Source organism: Microtus oregoni, unplaced genomic scaffold (assembly GCF_018167655.1).
Source record: "Microtus oregoni isolate MIOR12 unplaced genomic scaffold, Mior012 000070F_ref0000104, whole genome shotgun sequence".
Lineage (NCBI taxonomy): Eukaryota > Metazoa > Chordata > Mammalia > Rodentia > Cricetidae > Microtus > Microtus oregoni.
In genome coordinates this window covers 2,320,938-2,342,727 of record NW_024543977.1, presented here as the reverse complement: position 1 = coordinate 2,342,727, position 21,790 = coordinate 2,320,938, and the positions used below count along the sequence as shown (strand labels likewise).

Sequence of the window (21,790 nt, the reverse complement as noted above, 5' to 3'; positions counted from 1 at the left end):
TGGAGAGATGGCACAATGGTTAAGAACACTAAGATTTTCCAAAGGCCCAGAGATCAGGTCCCAGCACTCACATGATGACTAACAACTGTCTGTTAAAGTCCAGTTCCCATGGATCTGATGACTTCTAGCCCTGTGGAGACTGGTTTATGTGGTGCACAAACATGTGCAGGCTAAATACTCATACGTTTAGGATACAAATGCAAATGTAAAAGAAGATACGAAGAAGGAAATTTTTGTCAGGCCCAAATGAGACCAATCAGCTCCCGTGTCTTAAGTTAGGTTTGCTTTTACTTTGCCTTTTCTTATCAAGCTGTAGGACTCAGGCAGATATTTCTCACTCAGTCAGATGGCTTTCTGGTCCACGCCTCTGCACATCCCACCTGGGAATTCCAAGGAACACTGCTTTCAACTGATAGCAAACTAGCTTTCCGTTCTGTTTCTTGGGGCCTTATATTAGAATTTTGTAACTCAATGTAATTTTTTTTACATCCTAAAAGTAAAAAATAATAATATTTTCTAATATGTAGATTATGCATGTTGCAGGTGTCTATGCCATTGAGTTTCGGTGCAGTGGACTGCAGAATCATTTCAAAGACCAGGGGAAAGACACTGGTTCGTGGGGAGGCTGGGAAACTGAATCTTCTTCCAACCCTCCTAGCCTTGTTTGCTTCAGGGCCTTGGTGATTTCTTTCTTTAACATCCATGAAAGGACCCTGTAACATGAGGGCCTGCTTTGTTGGGGTTTCTGTCCTACCCAGTTCCCACAGCTGGTAAGCCCCAAAGAAATCTCACAGAGGTCTCCATAAGTTATAAACTGATTGGCCCATTAGCGCAGGTTTCTTATTAACTCTTATAACTTATACTAAGCCATTATTCTTGTCTATGTTAGCCGCATGGCTCAGTACCTTTTTCAGCAGGGCAGGTCACATCCTGCTTCTTCAGTGTCTGGACAGGACTGGGGAGCAGTGGGCACTTTAATGATGCCCCCCATAAAAATAATTTCAACATTTTTCTTTTTTCTTTTCTTTTTTCTCCTTCTTTTTCTTTCCCAAAACAGGGTTTCTTTGTGTAGCCCTGGCTGTCCTGAACTCATTATGTAGGCCAAGCTGGCCTCGAATTCACAGAGACACACCTGCCTCTGCCTCCCAAGTGCTGGGATTAAAGGTGTGCACCACCACCATCTGGCAGAATCTTAACCTTTTTCAAATGCAGGGTACATTTATATCATCTGAAAATTTGAAATTTCTGCCAGTTCGTTCTACATTTTATAACTGTTGTATTTCCTGTTTTGCTTGGGAAGAGGAAAAATGGGAGCGTTCAAGAGTCTTTGTCGCATCTTTAGTCTGCAGCACATGGCATGAGCCTGGCTGTGCCGCCGCCTCTCTGGGGCTCACAGGAAGTCAGTGCATCAATAAGCTAACAGAACAGCCTACTGGTCTAATTTCAAAGATACAACTATCGCTATTTCTATTTAATAATCAAAATATGTAAAGTATTTAATCTCATGTGATTTTATTCTGTTTTTGTTGAGATAGGGTCCTATGTATCCACCCAGGTTAGCACTGAACTCTGTGTCCAAAGGCGGCCTTATGCTTTTGAGCTTCCCGTCTCTGCCTCTCGGGTGCTGGGATTACAGGTGTGTGACACCATACTCAATTTGCAGGATGCTGGGGATCGAACCCAGGGCCTCACATATGCTAGGCCAGAGCTCTTCTTACTGATCTACAGCCCCACCCTACTATTTTTTAACCCCAATTTTAAGTTTTCTGGCATTTCTCTTACAGTTACAGTTATGGGAAGAGTGTAGCGATTTAGTCAATACTGATTTTACATATAGGCAATATTTTTGAAAAATAAAAGATGGTTTGTAAGGGAAAATGAAACTCAGCAAAGGGAGCCTGGTAACTTATTTTTTTGTAGTCACATCTACTAGCCTTTCACAAGAACCAGGCGAGTGTGAGGTCTGAGGGCCATCAGGAAGGATGGCCCATCTTCATCTGGTGCTTTCATTTTTTAGCATTTTATTTCGTTGTGTGTGTAAGTGTCCCAGTGGTTCACAAGGGTCCAAATCCGATCACAAACAAGGACACCCAATATCAGTGTCTCACCTAGTACTGGGGGTTCTAGCCAATGTTTTGAAGTGGGGGGGAAGAAGAGGTGAAAGATAAAAAGCTACAATTTGAAGCTGATATGATATCTATCTAAAATACAAAAATGAAAGATATGAAAGTTTAACAATGGTGTTACGATATCAAATTATAATAAACTAAGCCTTTGTCTAGGCCACTCAATTATACTCAATTGCATAACTACTATACCAAGCAACCACTTACAACAGTAGCGGAAACTATGACAAACAGAGATTAGCCTAACCAACCATGTCAAGATCTCTGCGGTCCATGTGTGAATGAATGCTTCCCCCGTGCAGCCCATGTGCCAAAGGCGTCATCCGTGGCCCACAGCATCTTCAGATGGGCAGCAGAATAGTTCCTTTCAGGCTTTGGGGGCCATCATCTCGGAGGAAGCTGCACAACTCCAGACTGGTTCCCTCCACCTTGCTGTTAGCCATGAGGTGAATGGTGTCTTCACTGCCCTCTCTCTCTCCACAGCGTAATGCAAGAGATGGGACCAATTGATCATAGTCTGAACACTCCAAAACCAAGAGCCAAAACAGCCCCTTCCTCTTGTTGATGTTATTTATCTCAGGCATTTTATAAACGTAACCAAAAGCCTGCAGGTCCAGTGCCAAGGGAGAAACTACGACTGTAAAACTATCCTCTAGGATTATCTGTGTAAGTAGGGCTGCCTCTCATGTTATGGGAAAAGGCAATTATTACAAAGAGATCAATTTTCCTCAACTTGGTTTCACAGAATAAAAAACACAACTAGCTTTTTTTTATATAAAGTGACTAAAATTGACTGTGAAATTTCTATGAAAATGTTAAGGGCTGTGGTTAGTTCAACCTACTTTGAGGCTTCAACTGAAAGCTGAGGGTTTCCAGACACTCCCTTCCTCGGGGTCCTGAACTCCACTCCATAGATTTGTTTGTTTGTTTGTTTCATTTTCTTCTCCTATTCTGTGAATCTGAAAAATCTCTGCTTAGCTACCGAAGATAGAAGACCTCGAAGGGCCCCTCTTGGGCTTTGGTCCAGCAAATCCTCATTGTTGGGTAGTTCTGCAACCACACAGGGTTATCACATTTATCCAGCTGCCATAGGGAGGGTTGGTTTTATAGAAATCTTTTTGTTGTTTGTGACACCATTATGTCATTTTAAGGCATTCTCCACAACTCCAGGCATCTAATCCTGGGTCTCACTGTCCCCTCTGCTCAGCTGAGCTCCGCTGGCTCCTGTCATTGCCATCACGATTCTTCTGATGACGTCGTTCGCCTCGCTGGTCTTCCCAAGATGCACCTCACTCCCTATTTCCACACCTTAGCTGATAGAATTATTGTTCTCTGATATCTTGTTCCACTTGCTTTCTTCTCTTTGCCATTCATTTTTATCATTTGGTGTCAACCTGTGGATCCTACCCACATTTCCAAATCCAGTTCCATTGTTCTCCCCTGAAACCTTGTGTACTTTGCTTATCAAGTTTTCCCAGCACCTAACAGAGTACTGAGTTCCTTGCTGGGGACTGCTGGGAACCTGTGAGAATCCCCAGAGAACAAGCTATCGGTTTAGCTGCCGTACTTCCGAGCGTCTGCTCTATGTGTAAGGCACTTTTCTAACCATTTATAGCTTTTATTATCCTCATTTTATAGGTGAGACATAAAGATGTTTCATATCTTTCCCTGTTTATCAGTGGATTTGTTACTTTTCTTATGGCTGTAACCAAGCATAGGAGGCAAACGGAGTTGAATGCGGATTTACTTATTTTGGCTCAGCTTGTCAGAGGCTTTAGTCTACCGCACTGGGAAAGGGTATGGCAGAGCAGACCAGGTCACATGGTGGCACTTCAGTAAGCGGGAAGAAAAAGGGATGCGGGCTCTCACTTCCCCCTTTTATCCTGTCCTGGCGCCCTGCCCATGAGATGGTGCCTCCTGTCTTCAGGGTGAGTTCTCCTCTCTCACTCAGTCATCCACACACGTCCAGAGCTTTACCTCACCAATCTCCAAAGCGATTCTAAGTCCGGTCCAGTTAAGAGTGGTTTGCAGAGAAAGTCGAGTTTGATTACTACATTGGGTGGCTCCCAAGCACCTACAGCTCTAGTGGCAGGGATTAGATGCCCTCTTCAGGCCTCCTTGGGTCCTCATACACATTGTGCATACACACATGCAGATACATGTATCCACATAAGCAAGCAAACAAAAAAAAAATCTAAAACAAAAGCCGAGAAAAAAAAATAATTGATCTTTACTCAAAATCACGGGGTTGTTGAGCTGGGTGTGGTGCCACACTCCTTTAGTCCCAGCACTCGGGAGCCCAGTCTTACTTTCTAAATAGTAAGCTCCATGACAGCCAGGGCTATACAGAAAAGCCCTGTCTCAAAAAGCAAAACAACAACACAAAAGCCATTGGGACGAAGCTATACAAAAATTTCTTTACCACTAGAAACCAACATCTAAGGAAGAGCCCTTGTGTCTCCCTGATTCCCAGCCTGCCTTAAAATCTTAGCCTGATCACGCCGCTTGAAGTGTCTTGAGGGCTGAGAGCAGCCCTCTGAGACCTTGGCTCACAAACGGAATCGAATCTGGATTGGTCTCAGTTTGGACCACTGCCTGTGTGGGTCTCTGCTTCTCATCAGCAACTTCTGATTGCTCTCAAGACCCTGACTGACTAAGCGTCAGCTTCCGTGTTTCTCGGCTTATCCTTCCTTACGTGGGCCTAAACCCACGTGGTGTTGCGCCTGTCCTGTCCCGCGAAATGCTCAGACTCAGAACTCACTCCCATTCACGTCCTATAAGCTTATGTGACCTTTCCATGTTACTAGACGTGTGATCCTCAACACGATGTGGCATCTGCAGGCAGGATGGAGATGGGCTCGAACAGTCCTGCTCAGACTCAAAACCGCGGCCATTTTTATCTCTGTGATAGTTTTTCCATTTTCCAGTTAAAAGTCCTCAGCATATGCCCTCAGCCCTTTTCTTCCTTCCTTGCTAATACCGCTCTACTGACTTCCACCCATGGCCTGTGGTTTCATGGGAGAGGCAGATGTAGCTGTGGGACTTCCCTAATTGTTCCCACAGAAGATTTGCAGGAGAACTGTGGGATGCCATTTGTACTAACAGAATTATACAGTTTTTTGCTGTGTGGAGTTGGGGTGTGGGAGGTTCAAGGACTTGACCTTGAAGAATATTTCATAAATATGTAAGGCAATCCAGAGATAAAAGGCAGAAACTGTAACAAATATTGTGTCCGGGAGAATAATCTATGGGTATGAAGCAAAGAAATGTGGCCTAACCAACTCCATTATGTGTGCTTTCCTTTGTGCTGTGTATACTTGGCAGGGAAGCTGCAGAGACCTTAACGACTTGCTTCCATTGCTGCTTTTCAGGTGCCCAAGCCAAAACTACCAGCAAACAAAAAAATTACCATAAAACAAAAGGAGAAAGTAGTCTTTAAGATTGTCAAAATGTAGGATCAAAGAGATGACTCAGTGGCTAAAAGCACTTACTGCTCTTGCAGAGGGTCAAGGGTCAATTCCCAGCACCCACATGGTGGCTTACAACAGTCTATACTTCAGTTCTAGGGGGTCCAACGTCACCTTCTGACCTCCATAGGCTTGCATGTGGTACACAGACATATATACAAACAATCACAGACATATATAAAAACAATCACATATATAAACAAATAAATAAATCAAAAAAATTATTTAAAATAAAAGATTGTTGAAAAGTGTCCAAGAAAATGAAAATACAAAATCCAAACCTGAAGTTCAAGTTCTTCCCTTTTATATATAACCAGGAAGTTCTAGAACAGGCAAGTCTATCTTTGAATTAAGGAACTCATTACTTAGACCCTTGCTTTTCTTCCCACTTCCCACTTGGTGCCTCTTCTAATGGCAGGGGAACGGGGTAGGGAGATGTCTCACTGATTGCCAATACTTCTGAGAAAGACAGAGGAATGGATACGGTTGGAAAGATGTTAGGCCAACTACCCTGCTTCTTACCACTGCACCAAGGTTTGAGAAGTGTAGTGGGAAGCTGCTAGTTAGTTCCTGGCTGCTCAGTCCCAAAATTATCACTCAGAAGCTATATTATTTGCAATACTGTTTGACCAATAGCTTAAGCATATTTCTGGCTAACTCATATCTTAAATTTACCCATGTCTATTAGTTTATATTTTAACACAAGGCTTGTGGCCTACTGGCAAGGTTTCAGCTGGCAGCTCACATCTTTCCCCTCTGGCAGCTACATGGCATCTCGCAACTCCGCCTTTTTTTCTCCCAGCATTCAATTTAGTTCCCCCCCCCCACACACACACCTCTATTCTGCCCTGTGCAGGCTTAAGACAGTGTTCACAGCATACAGAGGAAAATCCCACATCAGACAAGGAAGAAGGCTTCAGTCAAAATAAGGTACAAGAGTTTGTTAATTGAACTATCCATTCTTTTCCTACCCATGACTAGTCTTGAATAATTAAATATGAGTGACCAGAGAGAACCACAGACCAGCATTTTCTAGTAATTGCCTGGGATCTTATCCTGCTGCTGATATATAACAATACCCTTGTCATAAAAAGAATGGGATATGAAAATAATTAGCATCCATGAATAAACCTGCTAAGATTGTGTTCACTATTAGATTAAATTTATAAACGAAAAATGCGTTTCATGATTTCTAAAGTGTAAGATTTGCATAATTGGCATTTAAACTGTCACTGGTTCCAGGGCCAGTGACTCTGAGATTTACAAAAAAAAAAAAAAATCTTGTTTTAATTTGTTAGAAAACACAGTAAGAGTCTACTGTTTGGGCCTAAAACTCATGCCAACTTGCAGTTGATAAATTCTGAAATTTTCCACCTAAATATATCACCTTCTATTAATATCTTAGACTTCTCAGAGTAGGAATTAAATTTCAAGTACAGTAACCTTTTGATGAATCCTCAGGATGTGTAGGAAAAGGTTTCTGTCAATGTATTTTTATGGTAATATTTTACAAACTATCTAAACTTGTGTGGTTCCTTAGAGTATTCCTTTTTTTCCCAAAATTATTTTCTTAGGTATTAAAATATTTTAAACAATTTTAATTACATTCATCTATTCATTTGTGTGTTTTTGCTTGGGCTCTCACACTCACGCACACATGTGTGGAGGTGAGAGGACACTTTACAGGATCAGTTCTCACCCTCCACCAAGTGAGTCCTGGCCACTGAACTCAGGTCAGTAGTGTTAGCAACAGGAGTCTATTCATTCCTTCAGAGCCATCTCACCAATTCTAAAATATACTTTAAAATCATGTCAACATATTTACTTCCCATAAAGTGGCAAAGAACAGAAATCTTATCCCCTAAATTACACCCCAGGACAGAACAAGTAACTCGGTGACAGAAAACATGCATAGAGAATGTTTTCATAACTGACTACAAAGCCAAGAGTAGTGGTGCCTTTAATCCCAGCAATCAGGAGCACGAGATGGGTGGATCTCCATGAGGTTGAGGTCTACACAGAGAACTTCAGGCTAGGTAAGGTAACATAAAAAGACCCTGTCTCAAAAAAAAAATTAAATACATTTCAATAGTTTTGAGAAATGCCAAAGTACAAGAAAAGTAAAATTTGCCAATAAATGGATGGACTTGAGACGGGTAACCCAGACAATAAATGGACGGACTTGAGATGGGTGACCCAGACAAGAGAGAAAAATATAGGCCACCAGTTCTTACGCAGGTGGATCCTAGCTTTGCATCTTTGATTTTGTGGGTCTCACTTAAAATACCCTTAAAGTTGGGAAACTAGAAAGGGACCATTGGATGAGGGAGGAGTGAATTTACGGGGGAAGATGGTAGGACCCGTGGCTTGGGAATCAGGCCCAGGGGAGAGGCTACTACTATTTTGATGGATGGACATAGTATCTAACTGTCTGTTCTTAGATTCAGAGGTTAGTGCCACTCTCTCGCATCCCTCATCAGAGAAGCTTCCTCTTGCAGTGATTGACAGCTTGTCAAAGTGCAGAGATTACGTGACTGCAGAGTGCTCAGCCACAGAGGAGACACATCATATCCCCTCCCTGCCGAGGCTCAGACAACATTAAAAGAAGGAAGCAGAAAGATGACAGAGTCAGAGTGCAGGGAGGACCGCAAAGCATTGTCCTCCAGATGCGGCAGGGCTGCTGCACTGAAGAGTTTGATCTGCTGCGTCTCTCTGCACTAGTGAAGCCAGCCAACATTCCAACACGGATGGGTTAAGAGTTAGGAATTCTCACACCTAGCTGAGGAGCTACTGGCAGCTGACGGATCTGGGAGTGTGACCTATTGTAGGTTTTTCAGACTCCATCAGACGACTCTACACCCATGTGCATGCTCACAAACACACATGAGAGCAGGGGGAGGGGAAGAACACGAAGTTGGGAGGAAAATGTGGGGTGTGTCCAGGAGGAGCTGGAGTGATTAGTATGTAAACACAATGTAAACATGTATCAAACTACCAAAGAAGAAAATTTAAATAATAAACTTTCATCATTGACAAATAAATAAACATTACTTCCCTTTTCAACATAAAAGATAAACATGCAGAAAATGGCAATGGCAATTCCACTAAAATAATGAAATTAGAAGTGTATATCAGGCTGGCCTTGAACTCAGATATCTTCTTGCTTCTGCCTCTCAACTGCTGGGATTAAAGGACCTTTATATAAGTCACAGGTAAGCAGAATTCTAAAGTGATAAGAGATTGAGACAGATAAGCAGTGAATAACCAGAAGCCTATCAAAATGTGTGAAAGAAAGAACTTACATTCAAGCACCTACAAAACTCCAAGATAAATACATAGAAAGCCATGCTTAGATACACCATGCAACTGCTGAAAAGACAAGAGCAAAACAACAGAACAAAGCCAAACCAAAAACTCTCAAAAAGATAGGAAAGAGTTATGTTCCACACAAAGAGACAGTGGCCCAGACAAACACTGTCCCTCACCAAAGCCATGGGAACCAGAAGGCTGAGATAGGGTCCTTTCGGGAGGATCACAAACATATTTTAAATGTCCATAACCTTTATCTAAGAATTCCACGTCAACAAGTTTGTCATGAATAGATGACCAAAAGCCATGTAAGTAGCTTTAGACAGTAGAGGAGGGATAATATATATTAAGGGGTAGCTATAAAAACTACTGTGAAGCCATTAAAATCATGCTCGTAATTATTGACAAAAACCACTGTACAATCTTGTTAATTTGTGTGTGTGTGTGTGTGTGTGTGTGTGTGTGTTTATGTGGGGGGTGGGTACACATGTGTGAAGGTCAGGTGAGCCTCAAGTTTCTTTCTTCAGGTGCTGTCTATCTTGGTTTATGTTGGTTTTGTTTGTTTTAAGATGGGGTCTCTTACTAACCCGGAACTCACAGAGAAGGCTAGGCTGGTAGACCAGTAAGCCCCGGGACTCATCCATCTCTGCCTCTAGTACTGGGGTTATAAGCATGCATCACCTCGCCAGGCATTTTAAACACAGGTTCTAGAAATCAAACTCAGGTTCTCATCTTGCTTAGCAAAGGCTTTGCCAGTGGAGTCCTCTGGTGAAGTTTTGAAGGGAGGTTAACAAACAGCATGAACTTGTGTATATTCTGAACTTAAGCATCAAATTTTCACCAAAGAAAGACAGAATCCCGATTCTGTTTAATAAAGAAAGGCCATATGATCAAATACTATGAGGTATGGGAATCAACATTATTAGTGTTAGAGTTCTCAAATCATGAACGAGGAACTGTCTTCCTGGTGTAATGCCCCCTTGTTCTAACTGTGGTAGAGTGTATAAAATGGCCCCATGGATGACCTCATCCCACATTCCTTTACTGTGAGACTCTGCTACTCCACTCACAAGGGGCAACTTGTTTCTGTACACCTTGAACCTAACTGGACTTGCCAGCTGCTGCAAGCATACAGTGCAGTAGGAGAGATGGTCTGGATCATCCTATGCCTTAGTCAGCTTACACTTTCTATTTCTGCTTTTGGAATATGGCAACCATAGAGAAGTGGTCCTGCTGGAGAGAAGGCTGGGAGGAGGGTGGGACAGCACATGAAGGCAGGAGACAGGCAGGAAGAAAGGCTGTGAACTTTGGCCCAGGCTCTGGCCTTCTAATTGGTCTTGGACCTGTAAATTTTAATTCCTCTACCTCCACCTAGCAGCCAACACGATCTCTCTAAAATAAAAGGGTTATGGTGGATCTGGAGTGACGGCTCAATAGTTAAGAGCATTTGTTCTCGCAAAGGGCCCAGGTTCGACTCCCAGGAGCCACATGGTGGCTCAGAACTGTCCATAACTCTAGTGCTAGGAAACCCAGTGACCTCTTCTGACCTCTGAGGATGCAAGCAAAACACACTCATAAAATAACTTTTAAAAAAGGACTACAGCATTCAACTTAAACTTCCTCAGTGACATCATATAGCTTTCAGAAATCAAATCAAAACGGATCTTGCCTTCCTAGCCTCTTCTTCAAAACTCCGGACACCCTTTGTTTCAAAATGAACACTACATACCACACTCTGGGCCATGTTTTCTCCGGTCCCATTTGCCTATTTAACTTTCACTTAAATTTTAAGCTTTGGATTCCATGTATGTCATCATGTCTCCTAGGACATTTATTTTAACGTGTTTTGCTGTATGAATGTCTGTGCCCCGGACACATGCCCGGTACCTGCAATTGCCAGGAGAGGACTGTATCCCTGGAACTGGAGGTACAAATGGTTGTGAGGTGCCATGAGGGTGATGCCAATCAAACTTGGGTCCTTTGGAAAAATAGCCAGTGCACTTGACAGCCAAACCATCTCTCCAGCCCCCAGACTCACAAATTAAAGACAGCTAACAACCAAAAGCAAACTTCAGCAGGAAGCAACCTACTTTACTTTTATCAAAATATTGCTTGATGTCTTCTCTTGGACGGTTCTCTCTTCTGTTACATTTGCTACTTCTTTGCTTTGCTTTAAGTGAGTAGTTTATCTTTGAAAGAATCTACTTTTAAGAAAAAATATCAAAGAGATAAAGTTAATGATTTTAATGGTTAGAGTGTAGATGGAGCCCCCCAAAATGATTACTTCATATGTAGATTTTATTTATGTTACTAGATGAAAACAAAAGCAGATAACATTTCATGGGTTTGATGGTGACATAAAATCTATTTTTGTTGTGGTGACAACAAGCAGTCTGAATTATAAACTAGGTGTCCCAGTGGATTTAGGGCAACACTGCACCATCCATGATTTTCCAGTGGGTAACTTTTAAACTCTAAAACATCATACAGTACTGTTTAACTTTATTTTTATTTTATAATTTCTAAAATGCACAATTAAAAACCTTACTTGTAGCCCAGTGGTCATGCACACATGTTTAATCTTAATATTCAGGAGGGGCAGAGGTACAGGTATCTCTGAGTTCAAGACCAGCCTGATCTACAGAGAGAGTTCCAGGACAGTCAGGACTACACAGAAAAACCTGTTTCAAAAAACAAAACAAAACAAAATTCTTATCTGTTTTTCAAAGTCTTATAAATACACTGTAGGCATGTAATTGTAAAATAATTTCATATATACATTCTTATTGTAATGTCAAGATAAAACACATTATTAGAATTTTACAAAATGATACACTCATTGGATACAAGAACAGAGGAAAAATTAGTAAAACACTCACAAATTGGTAAGCATATTGTGATATTTACATATTATATATATTATTTTATACTAAGGAAAGTCAATGAGTCATACCTTAATTCATCTGGCCGTCATAGTTTAAAGTTGTACAGCCACAGTAAATAGATGATGCAGTATGATTTTATTTTACATAAAATTGAAGAAGTTTGCTGGGCAGTGGTGGCACACACCTTTAATCTCAACACCTGGGAGGCAACGGCAGGAGGATCTCTGTGAGCTGGAGGCCAGCCTGTTCTACAGAGTGAGTTCCAGGCTCCAAAGCTACACAGAGAAACCCTGTCTCGATAAATAAATAAATAAATAAGTTCAAAACTAAACAAATATTACACACACACACACACACACACACACACACACACGCTGACTAACATGAGCTTTGGGATAGCTACTTCTTAGGAGGAGGAATAAATGCTAAGAGGACAGTCTCTGCTCTCCACCCCCAGAGACTCGAGCACCTCACAGGCTTCACTACCCACCCTGCAGCACACTGTGCAGTGGGGATGGGGGGGGGGATCACATAGCCTTTGGCAGCACTACATCTTGGGTAGAACATGCAGAAGAATAGTTGGGTAGAAGTATGGGTGCTTGGCAAGGTTTGTTTTGAATGCTAAACTCTGAAAGGAGCATCTAAATGCACAGGAAGTCAGGTTCCCAGGAGAAGCTGAGGAAACAGGAGAGGAATGAAGCACATTATCCGAGTTGAAGGAAACCAGGCACAAGGCTCAGCTGGACACAAGCCCTTGAAAGGATGACTACCACCTCAATCACACGGGAGGGAGGAGAGGGCACAAACACTGCTATTCATCCACCCTATGCAAGGGGAGCTGAGCCGGGCGGTGATGGTCCATGCCTTTAATCCCAGCACTTGGGAGGAAGAGGCGGGAGGATCTGTGAGTTTGTGGCCAGCCTGTTCGACATAGGGCATTTCAGGCTAGTTAGGGCTACATCGTGAGACCCTGTCTCAAAACAAACACAAAAAAGAAGAGCTGAGGGGTGATGGGGAAACCACACAGCACATGGAGACACAAGGTAACCATTTGGACACAAGTGCACAACCGAGAGCAAAGCAGGCAGACAGCGGCATTTTCTCTCCATTGCCTGCTCCAAAAACTGCGCCCCAGGACTCCATCTCTGTGGAACCTGCTTACCTTACAGCAATGTTTCCTCTTATTAGCTCGTTTATGTAGCACATGGCCTCAAGTTCGCAGTCCTCCTGCCTCAGCTTCCCAGGTGCTGGGACCACATGTGTGTGCCACCACACCCACATCTTATTCCTTTTTCTGCTCGGTTCTACCCCACCTGGCCGCAGCACTTGCTTTTTATTTATTCACACATTTTGTGGTTATTTTGTGTTGTATGTCACGCAGACGCCATGTGTTCTTCCATTAGTCGTTGAGTCCAAAAATCAAGCATTTTAACGTCATCCCATTATTTCCAAGAATGCATTATCATGCACACGGCAGCATTAGGATAATTCTCTAACTCTACCCATGGAAGCAAATGTTCTGAAATTATAGACTGTATACACAAACACCTGGAGCTTTGCGACTCCATCATCATAAACTGCTTCAGGTTTTTCATTTCATGTATCCCAGACTGGCCTCAAACTATGTAGCTTAACATGTCTTTTAAGCACTGTCTCTACCTTCCTATGTGCTAAGGTTGGAACTCAGAGTTCTGTGCATGCTAGGCAAGCATTGAACCAGGGCCATTCCCAGCCTCCATGACAGGTTGTAGAACTATGTTTTAAAAGCCAAGCCAGAGATCTAATGCTAAAATCAAATTGGTTTAATTTCAAACTTGCAAAACAAATTGCCCCTTGCCCTTTAAAACTATTAATATTTTTCATCATTTTAATTTTCAAATTAAGTTAAGCTAACTAGATGCAGAACGTCATCAGCAAAGACACTCTGCAGGGAATGCCATCTTGTGGTGGAGACACTTCAGGTCAGTGACAACCTGTAATCCAGAAAGTAAATATTCAGGAAATACACACAGAGCAGTTAAAATCACTGCCACTACACAGTAATGGACATTAAGCATTTGCTTTAATTTGAGTGGGTTAGGTGCCCAAAAATGTTTATTAGATTTGAGACAAATAGGAACAGACTTTGAATAATATAGAAAAGCTGTTGTCTATCATTGTACTTTTATTAAAACTTTCAAACATTACTGATTTTGGAACCCCTTCCTCTTGAAGTGGGTGATTTTATTTCTGTATACTACTCCACAGTTCTGTTGATAGATACACCCTAGAGTTAAATGCTGGCTCACCTTTCAGACTTCCTCAGCCTAACTACAAATATTCTACGGGTAGTGAACAGTCCCCCAACTCTAACTGAACAGGGTGGAGACACATAAGCAACCACTGTCCAAGCTGGAGCTTGAAATGGTTAAAAAAAAGATGGCTCCAATATTAATGAACTAACTTCCTGTTTCTGCTATGAAAGTTAACTATCTCAAGCAGCAAACGGTGTGAACAACAAACAGTAAAAGGCTATGGATGCAGTACTTAACTGTGCTTAAAGATTTGTAAATGCCAAGCCAGATACCAGTATTTGTTCCTCTCGGAAGTGGGGGTGAAGGAGAAGCTGCCATATCCCCCCTAAGCAGAGAATGAAGCTCGACAGCACCAGGTTCCAGGGGCGATGCTGGAAGGTCTCTTCTGGAGGACCTGGGGGTCACTGCAGGTGTAAGGTCAGGCCCAGGGGTCAGGGCGCTGGATTTCCAACAAATGCACACAAAACATTTACACACACAAAAAAAATATGCTACTGTAGTCCCAACCAACGCTTGAGATTTATTTTTGCTTCTTGCCAAGAAAAATACTCTACTCAGACTTCCTTATGAACCGATTTTGGATCATCTTTTCCACGTGGCTCTTCAGGGCGTTCACGTCAGCTGCACAAACCTGGTAGTCCGTCTTCCCTTGCTGTTTCATTCTCTCTAACAAAGCCTCATGAGGAGGTGGTAATGCATTGTACGAGCCCAGTAAGTAAAGCTGGCTTGATGATGTCTCGTTGAGCTCTTTAATCTTCAGGGCCTGCAGGATAGCGGGTGCAAACTTCGAGTAGTGAGCTGTCGATGAGATGATCACCGGGCAGCTTTTGTCTTGCATCTTGTCTGCAACCACCTTTGCAACAGCCGTGTGTGGATCCAGAATATACCCTGCCGTGTTGTAGGTGGTGCCGATGGCTGCGAGGCACTCTCCCTCCGAACACCAGTCCGCGACAAAGTCCTCCTGCAGCTTCTGGACCAGCAGCTTCTCTATTTGGAAGTGAAGCTGGCTCTCTAACTGATTAAATAAATTTGCCATTAACTGTCCATCTTTGTTAGCCATCAAGTATAAATGTCGCTCCAGGTTTGAAGATTTGAGAATATCGATTGATGGTGAGAAGGTTTGTGCTAATTTCCTATCCCTTAGATCATAATGTCCAGTTTTTATGAAATCCGTCAAAACGTGGTTCTGATTAGAAGCACAGATAAATTTCCGGATAGGGATCCCCATCATCTTGGCATAGACTGCTGCTAACACGTTCCCAAAATTTCCTGTGGGGATACAGACGTCTACTGGGCTTCCAAAGGAAATAAACCCTTGGCTAACAAGATCAAGATAGGCAGATGCATGATAAACTACTTGTGGAAGCAGCCGAGCCCAATTTATAGAATTTGCTGAACTTAAGACTGTTCCATATTCCACAGTAAGAAAGCCAGTAAAATCAGAATCGTTAAATATTTTTTTTATAGCTGTCTGGCAAAAATCGAAATCTGACCTGACACCTATTGCCCATCCGTTTTCTCTCTGACTGCCAATTATCTGTGCTTTTTGAAAACCACTAACTCCATTCTCTGGAAAAAATGTGACCACGGCGATCCTTTGCTTGTCGTTTGTACTAAGATGGCTAAACCCATTTAAGACTGCACTCCCCGTGTCTCCTGAAGTAGCTACAAGGATCACATAATTGCAACTCGGTGGGATGCAGTAGGCAAAGATATGAGGCATGAGCTGTAGAGACAAATCCTTGAAGGACCCCGTGGGCCCATAGAACAACTCCAGGATGAACTGATTGCCTGACAGGTGCCTGACGGGGGCAATTCTGGAGCAGGCAAAGTTGTCCCCGTAAGCAGTTTCAATCATTTCTCCCAACTTGGTGGCAGGTATGTCCGCGGGGTGAATACACCTTTCCAGAAGTATCTGCGCTCTCTCTATGTAGGTCGCTCCTATTAGGCTTTTCCACTCCCCACAGCTTAATTTTGGAAACTCCTTCTCAGGGACAAAGAGTCCGCCATCAGAAGCCAATCCCTCAATCACAGCTTCACTGAAGTATTTTGGTGGAGGCTTCTTGTCAAGGTCTTTAGGACACACATGCCTTGTTGAAATGAATGTCTCTGAATCCACATCTTGGTATCTTTTCACCGCATCCAGCACTCTGTCTGCAACCTCCTCAGCGGAAGCCCCGCTCTCACAAAGGACTCGAGTATCGTACCACTTCTTATAGTCCAGTCTTCTGTGCTGCAGGAAGTCTCTCACAGATGCTCCTGAGTTCTGACCAACAATCCTGCTAACTTTCGTTGATTTCAGACGACTGATTATATCCACTAGAGGCACATCCAGGTACACGACAATCCCATTTTTCTTCAGATGCCACATACTAGCATCATGCATAGGATTGGACCCACTGAGGGAAATCACACTTCCAGATGCAGACAAGTTTAAAATGGCTTTTCCTTCCTCTTCTAAAAATTGCTCATTACCAACATCCTGCAATTTTTCAGAAGCGCTCATCTTCCAGGTTTTTTCAAGGATGTCACTGTCCACGTCAATGACACAGCAGCCTAGCTTGTGACCTATTATTCTGCCTACTGTCGTTTTCCCTGCACCAGGAGGCCCCATCAGGATAATATTTTTGTCTCCAACAAGAGAGTGGATTGAGTGCCATGACCTCCCTGATCTTGCATATGCAAAGGCCCGTGAGAGCAAGTGCTGCGTGTGAGTCCGCACGTTAACCTGTGCACTAGAAAAACACTTCTGCGTTATCTGTTTCAAATGTTGACATCTGGTAAAGTTCAGCATTTCTTCCCACTTTTCTGCCTGAGCCAACCTAGGGTTGACTTTAGACCCTTTAAAGACATAAAGACATTTAGTTACTTATTTCAAGAAATGGTTAAAATCCCGATAGGATTGAATATATTCATGCCTTCAACACATAAAACGTTCAAAATACTTCAAACTGATGGGACACTTCAGAAGTCTTATACGAGATACACTGTGACATATCAATTACACAAAGCAGTGGGCTTCACTGAGCCACTTCCATCATGCTTTCATTAAACTCGGATCGCCCTTCTCCATCCCTTTCCATCCCTCTGCCTCTCCTCTCCCATTCCCTCCCTCCCAGCCCCTCTTCTACTATTACATCAATTTGGTTGTCAGAAAAAACACACAGTTAATATCTTTTCAAATTTCAAGACACCAATAAAATGAAGTTTAAAAAAAAATATGTATGACTCCCAGTACGATACAAAGCAAATGTTAACAGCAGAAATCTTATTCAGAAAATGTCCTATCGCATGTCTTCATAGACACAGTAAGTCTCACTGCCATCTCTCTTCCTTGTAGGAGCACTGTGACAAAGACAGGGTCACAATTTGTTGGCTTATAACACATACGGAGAAACTGTGCAGTTGTAGTAACAAGTACCTACAACTCATAAAAGCTGAGACACACTCTTAATATTCAACTTGTCTTGATGATCATGTTGATAGACTATCCTTATTTATTATTTTCTCATAAAATCCACAACAGGAAATTAGAATAAACAAGCACACTTGCTTATAAGCTGCAATTCCACATGTGCCCTTTTCTTCCCTGTGTGTCTTTAACCTGCAGACTCTCGAGGATCACGTTGACATTTTTATATTCGATGCCTTTAAAAGGCCATAGTGAAATGGAAAATGTGCCAAAATGAATAAAGACTAATTAATGAAGCCTTCACTTCCGTTTATCCTGTAATCATCGTTAATGGTAAGACTTAATTCTAGACTTCAGAGAAGTAAAGAAACTCATGAGGATGTTCAGCGATGAAAAGAAAACTTTTTTGGCATATGGACATGATCTACAATTGTTCACATCAATCCTGCGCCTGCCTTTGGAAATGTACTCATCCTTAAAACAAAACATGCCAGATATCAAATATTTTGCTATAATAAAATTTAACTAAATAGCTTGTAATATTTCTTAAATTGACTGATATAAATTTATAGGCATGCTCTCTGATAGAACTAATATGCAGTCAACTATATCAAAAATTAAGTAGAAAACTATAAAAAATTTTTAACAGTATACTGCTGTTGATACTACCTAAACTCTGTTTTGCAATAAAATCTTCAGACCATTTTTTAAAAAGTTAATTCTGAATTTTACTTACAAGCACTTCGACCTATCAAGAGAAAGAATTCATTGCCCACTGACTTTGTATGCTGCTGTGTCTAACTCCATTGAAGTATAAATGCAAAATAACAGGAACCATAGATGAAGAGTCTAGCAAGACCAAGGCAAGGCCAATCTTTGAAGAAAGCAGGGTCTACAATGAAAAAGAATTTCAAGTTAATCACAACTTTATACAGTATCATAAAATCATGCATAAATACTTCAAAATGGCACCTGAAATTCGTAAATCATCTATTACTGAATGATTAAGATATTGGGCTTTTCTTTATTGCAACATTTATAGTATAACAGCAAAGAACTTTGCTAACAACAAAGAAGGCATTTTTACCATTAAGCAATAAAAGACAACATAACCATAACTAGGACTGGAGAGATGACTCAGAAGGGAAGAGTACTTGTTCTTGCCTGGGACCTGGAATTGATTTCCAGCACCCACACAGCAGCTCACAGGCATCTGTCAATCTAGTTCCCAGGATCTGGTACCCTCTTCTCACCTCTCTGGACACCAGACAGGCACATGATACACAGCTATCTATGTGAGCAAAACACTAGTACATATACAATAAAATAAAAGACAATATAACCAAATAATAATAACTGCAAAATCTTTCACAGTGACATGTGATTTTAGTCATTTAATTAGATGTTTAATGAGAGGCTGACCAGTGAACTAAAAGCTATGAAATAAGGACCTAAATTGTTCTTTCAGATTTTCTTATCCACCCAAATTACCATGAAAAGCCTGCAAGCCCCTGCCACCCACATACACATCTTAGCTACTGAAACAAGTCTGTGATAAATTCAAAGTGTATATTCTGGTGACGAGCACAAAAATATTAAGCATTGCCAGTCAACAACTACTATCAAAGAATCTGTAGAACAAACCGGATTATCCAGAGATATGGCTAAGCATATCATTTATAAATTTTCAGAGAGAACAATGGTGCTTACCCTAAATCACAAACAATTTTGCCATGCACTCTGATATACTCTCTAGAGTAAAGCAAAGGTTGGAGAAAATTTTAACTTAAATCACTCAGTAATTTATAAAACTGCACTCTGGTACCCTGTGGTTAGTACTACCTGCTTTTAAGGACACTGTGCAAAACAGCATAATTAATCTATTTATGACAGGTACACTCGTAGGTACACACATGCATCAAACAACTCACATCACACACACACACACACACACACACACACACTCCCGGAACTGTGAAATGCCTGAGTTGCTGGTTTGTTTTTATTGTTTTCATGGACAATTAATCTTCCATGTTTGATTCAACTTTACATTGGTTGCTTGATATTCATCCCATAAAGAGCAGACAGTGGAAAAGCAAACACAAGCATATTAACTTCCCTTATCTTCCAGTCTTCTTGGCCAGACCTCCCCAAGCTCCCACTTTAAACTTTATCTCATTTCCCCTTTCCAAACGACATTGGGAGAGCAAAGTAAAAACAAGACTATTAAGGAGTTGAGTTTATAAGTTCTGCTTTAGTATCATTTCACAGTAAATGTTCTCTTTAGGCTAGCAGAAGGCAGGCAAGCGCTCTGACAAGCCCAATAGAACCCTTTCTAAAGAAAAACTGTAAACTACATGCTAAATTTTGTTTTGTAATATTTAGTCGTGAAAATAACTTTGAAGCCTCTCTGCCCAAATTAAGCTAATTAAAAGACAAAAGAAGATGAAATAATTCTCAACTATAAACTGGGTCTTCACTACAGTTGCTTCTCCTTCCGGAGTTAGGTGTTATAATGCCGCCTCTCTCCCTGAACGGGTGTGCAAGGCCACTCGCTATTCATTCTTAGGTGAAATGCCGGGGTGGATTCCTACGAGCCTTTAGGTTCAATCCTTTTTTGCAATGAATGACTATATTAATGTTATTCCATATGCATATCTGTTCAATGACATTACATACACTGCTTATTAGTTATTATGAACTAAGCCAGCGGCACTCTAACTGATGCCTAAATAAATGAAACTCATCTTGGCATACCTGTTTTCTCTGTAAAACACACCAGCCTCTTCATACTTGGAATCACTATAGAGCAACTGGGTACTCAGTTTAGGCCCTGTCTGAGTGGCCACTGAAAACATGCAGAACCCGCGGCACCAAACAAAACGTAAAAAGAGCATGTTACTGAAACCCCAAACAAGACAACCAACACCTTTGACTTCAGCTGAGAATGTGCATGTACCACATTCAAAATTTCCAATGCCATGTGCAAGGTCACCAATGACTAAAATGTGTGGCCAGATATTGATTTGGGGGATTATGAATAAACTTGAGCAAACAGGACATTAACACATCTAATATATGAATAATGTGAGTTAGCTTATGCCATTCCCTTTATTGAAGGCTGCATTCTTCCATCTTTTCCCACATATCGACTCCTTCCAATTAGAACAAATATAAGCCTTGGCGCCATCACTGGTGCCTCCAACCACTGGCTTAGCATAGCTGAACCCCTGGGTTCAATCCTGAGGTCAGGAAGGTATATATGTCTTGGCTAATGACTAGCAAGTTGATTAATTCTATGAATTCATAATTCAAACTTTAGCAAGCACAGGAGCAGACTCCCCTGGAGAATTTTTTTCTATACATGTTAAACAAAAAGAAGAAGAGCAACCATTTTTTCCAAGGCAAAAATGGGTAATCTCTGTTTATACCTAAATTTATACAAAACGTTTTTCTTAAAAACTCAATCTGATGTGAAATAAGGAGAATCTTTCCTCCAAAAGGTCATTCATTTTAACTATGGACTACCCAGAAAAATTAAATCCTATCAAATCAAAAAACATAAAATTAAATTTATTCTTTATTCTTATAAAATAAAATTTAGCAAGAGTCTCAGATTAGGATTTGCATTGGGCGAAACCTTCCAAGTAGGAACTGAAAAGCTCCCTAAGCCACCAGGCCCTTTAACCCATCCACTAGGTAGTGAGGACTGCAGAAGAGATGCGCTCCGACTTCCCTGCTGGACACCTTCCCAGTGGATTCAGAGCTATGGATTTTCTCTCCCAAAGTACAGAGTGTGGCTGGGGCCAAGGTTTCTAAATGAGCGTGCAGTTACTAGTGCATAAGCATGAACGGAAGAGCAAATGGCTCAAAAAGGAATAAAAGCACTTCTCGGAGTGCGAAAAGAAATGTCAAAAGGGGATGGGGCGGGGGGACTAAAACCTGGGCAAAATCGGAGGCCCTCTTCTAAAAGCTGGTCCTGCTGGCGCAGGCTCGCACTCGCGCCCGCGCTCCCGAGACCTAGCGGAGCGCAGGGCGGGCCGCGGGGACCGGTGCGACAGGTGGATGGCCTCGTGGGGCCCGATCGGGGGCGACGGAAGGAAGGATATGAGGGTAACGACCCGCGCCAGCCTTTCTTTCCTCCTCCATTAACTCACCAAGTAAACCACCCAGAGAAGACCAGGGAGAGGAAGGGGAAAGAGAAGCAGCTCGGGCACCGCCAAGGTAGCCTCAGCCGGCCCGCCCGCCCCAAAGTCGCCGCATCTGCGCCTGCGCCGACTGCGCCGCTAGGTCGGCC

At 42.0% G+C, this 21,790-nt stretch overlaps 1 protein-coding gene across 1 annotated transcript; it reads right to left on the bottom strand.

Annotated features, from left to right (window-relative positions):
- Nucleotides 1-12,086: 12,086 nt before the first annotated feature.
- Nucleotides 12,087-21,753, bottom strand: Thnsl1 (threonine synthase like 1). Its single transcript, XM_041641642.1, has 3 exons — nucleotides 21,651-21,753; nucleotides 18,230-18,385; nucleotides 12,087-16,922 (listed from the first exon to the last, which is right to left on the bottom strand). Exon 3 carries the CDS (start codon nucleotides 16,873-16,875, stop codon nucleotides 14,632-14,634), a length of 2,244 nt encoding a protein of 747 aa, XP_041497576.1. The 5' UTR covers nucleotides 16,876-16,922; nucleotides 18,230-18,385; nucleotides 21,651-21,753; the 3' UTR covers nucleotides 12,087-14,631.
- Between the last annotated feature and the right edge of the window lie 37 nt (nucleotides 21,754-21,790).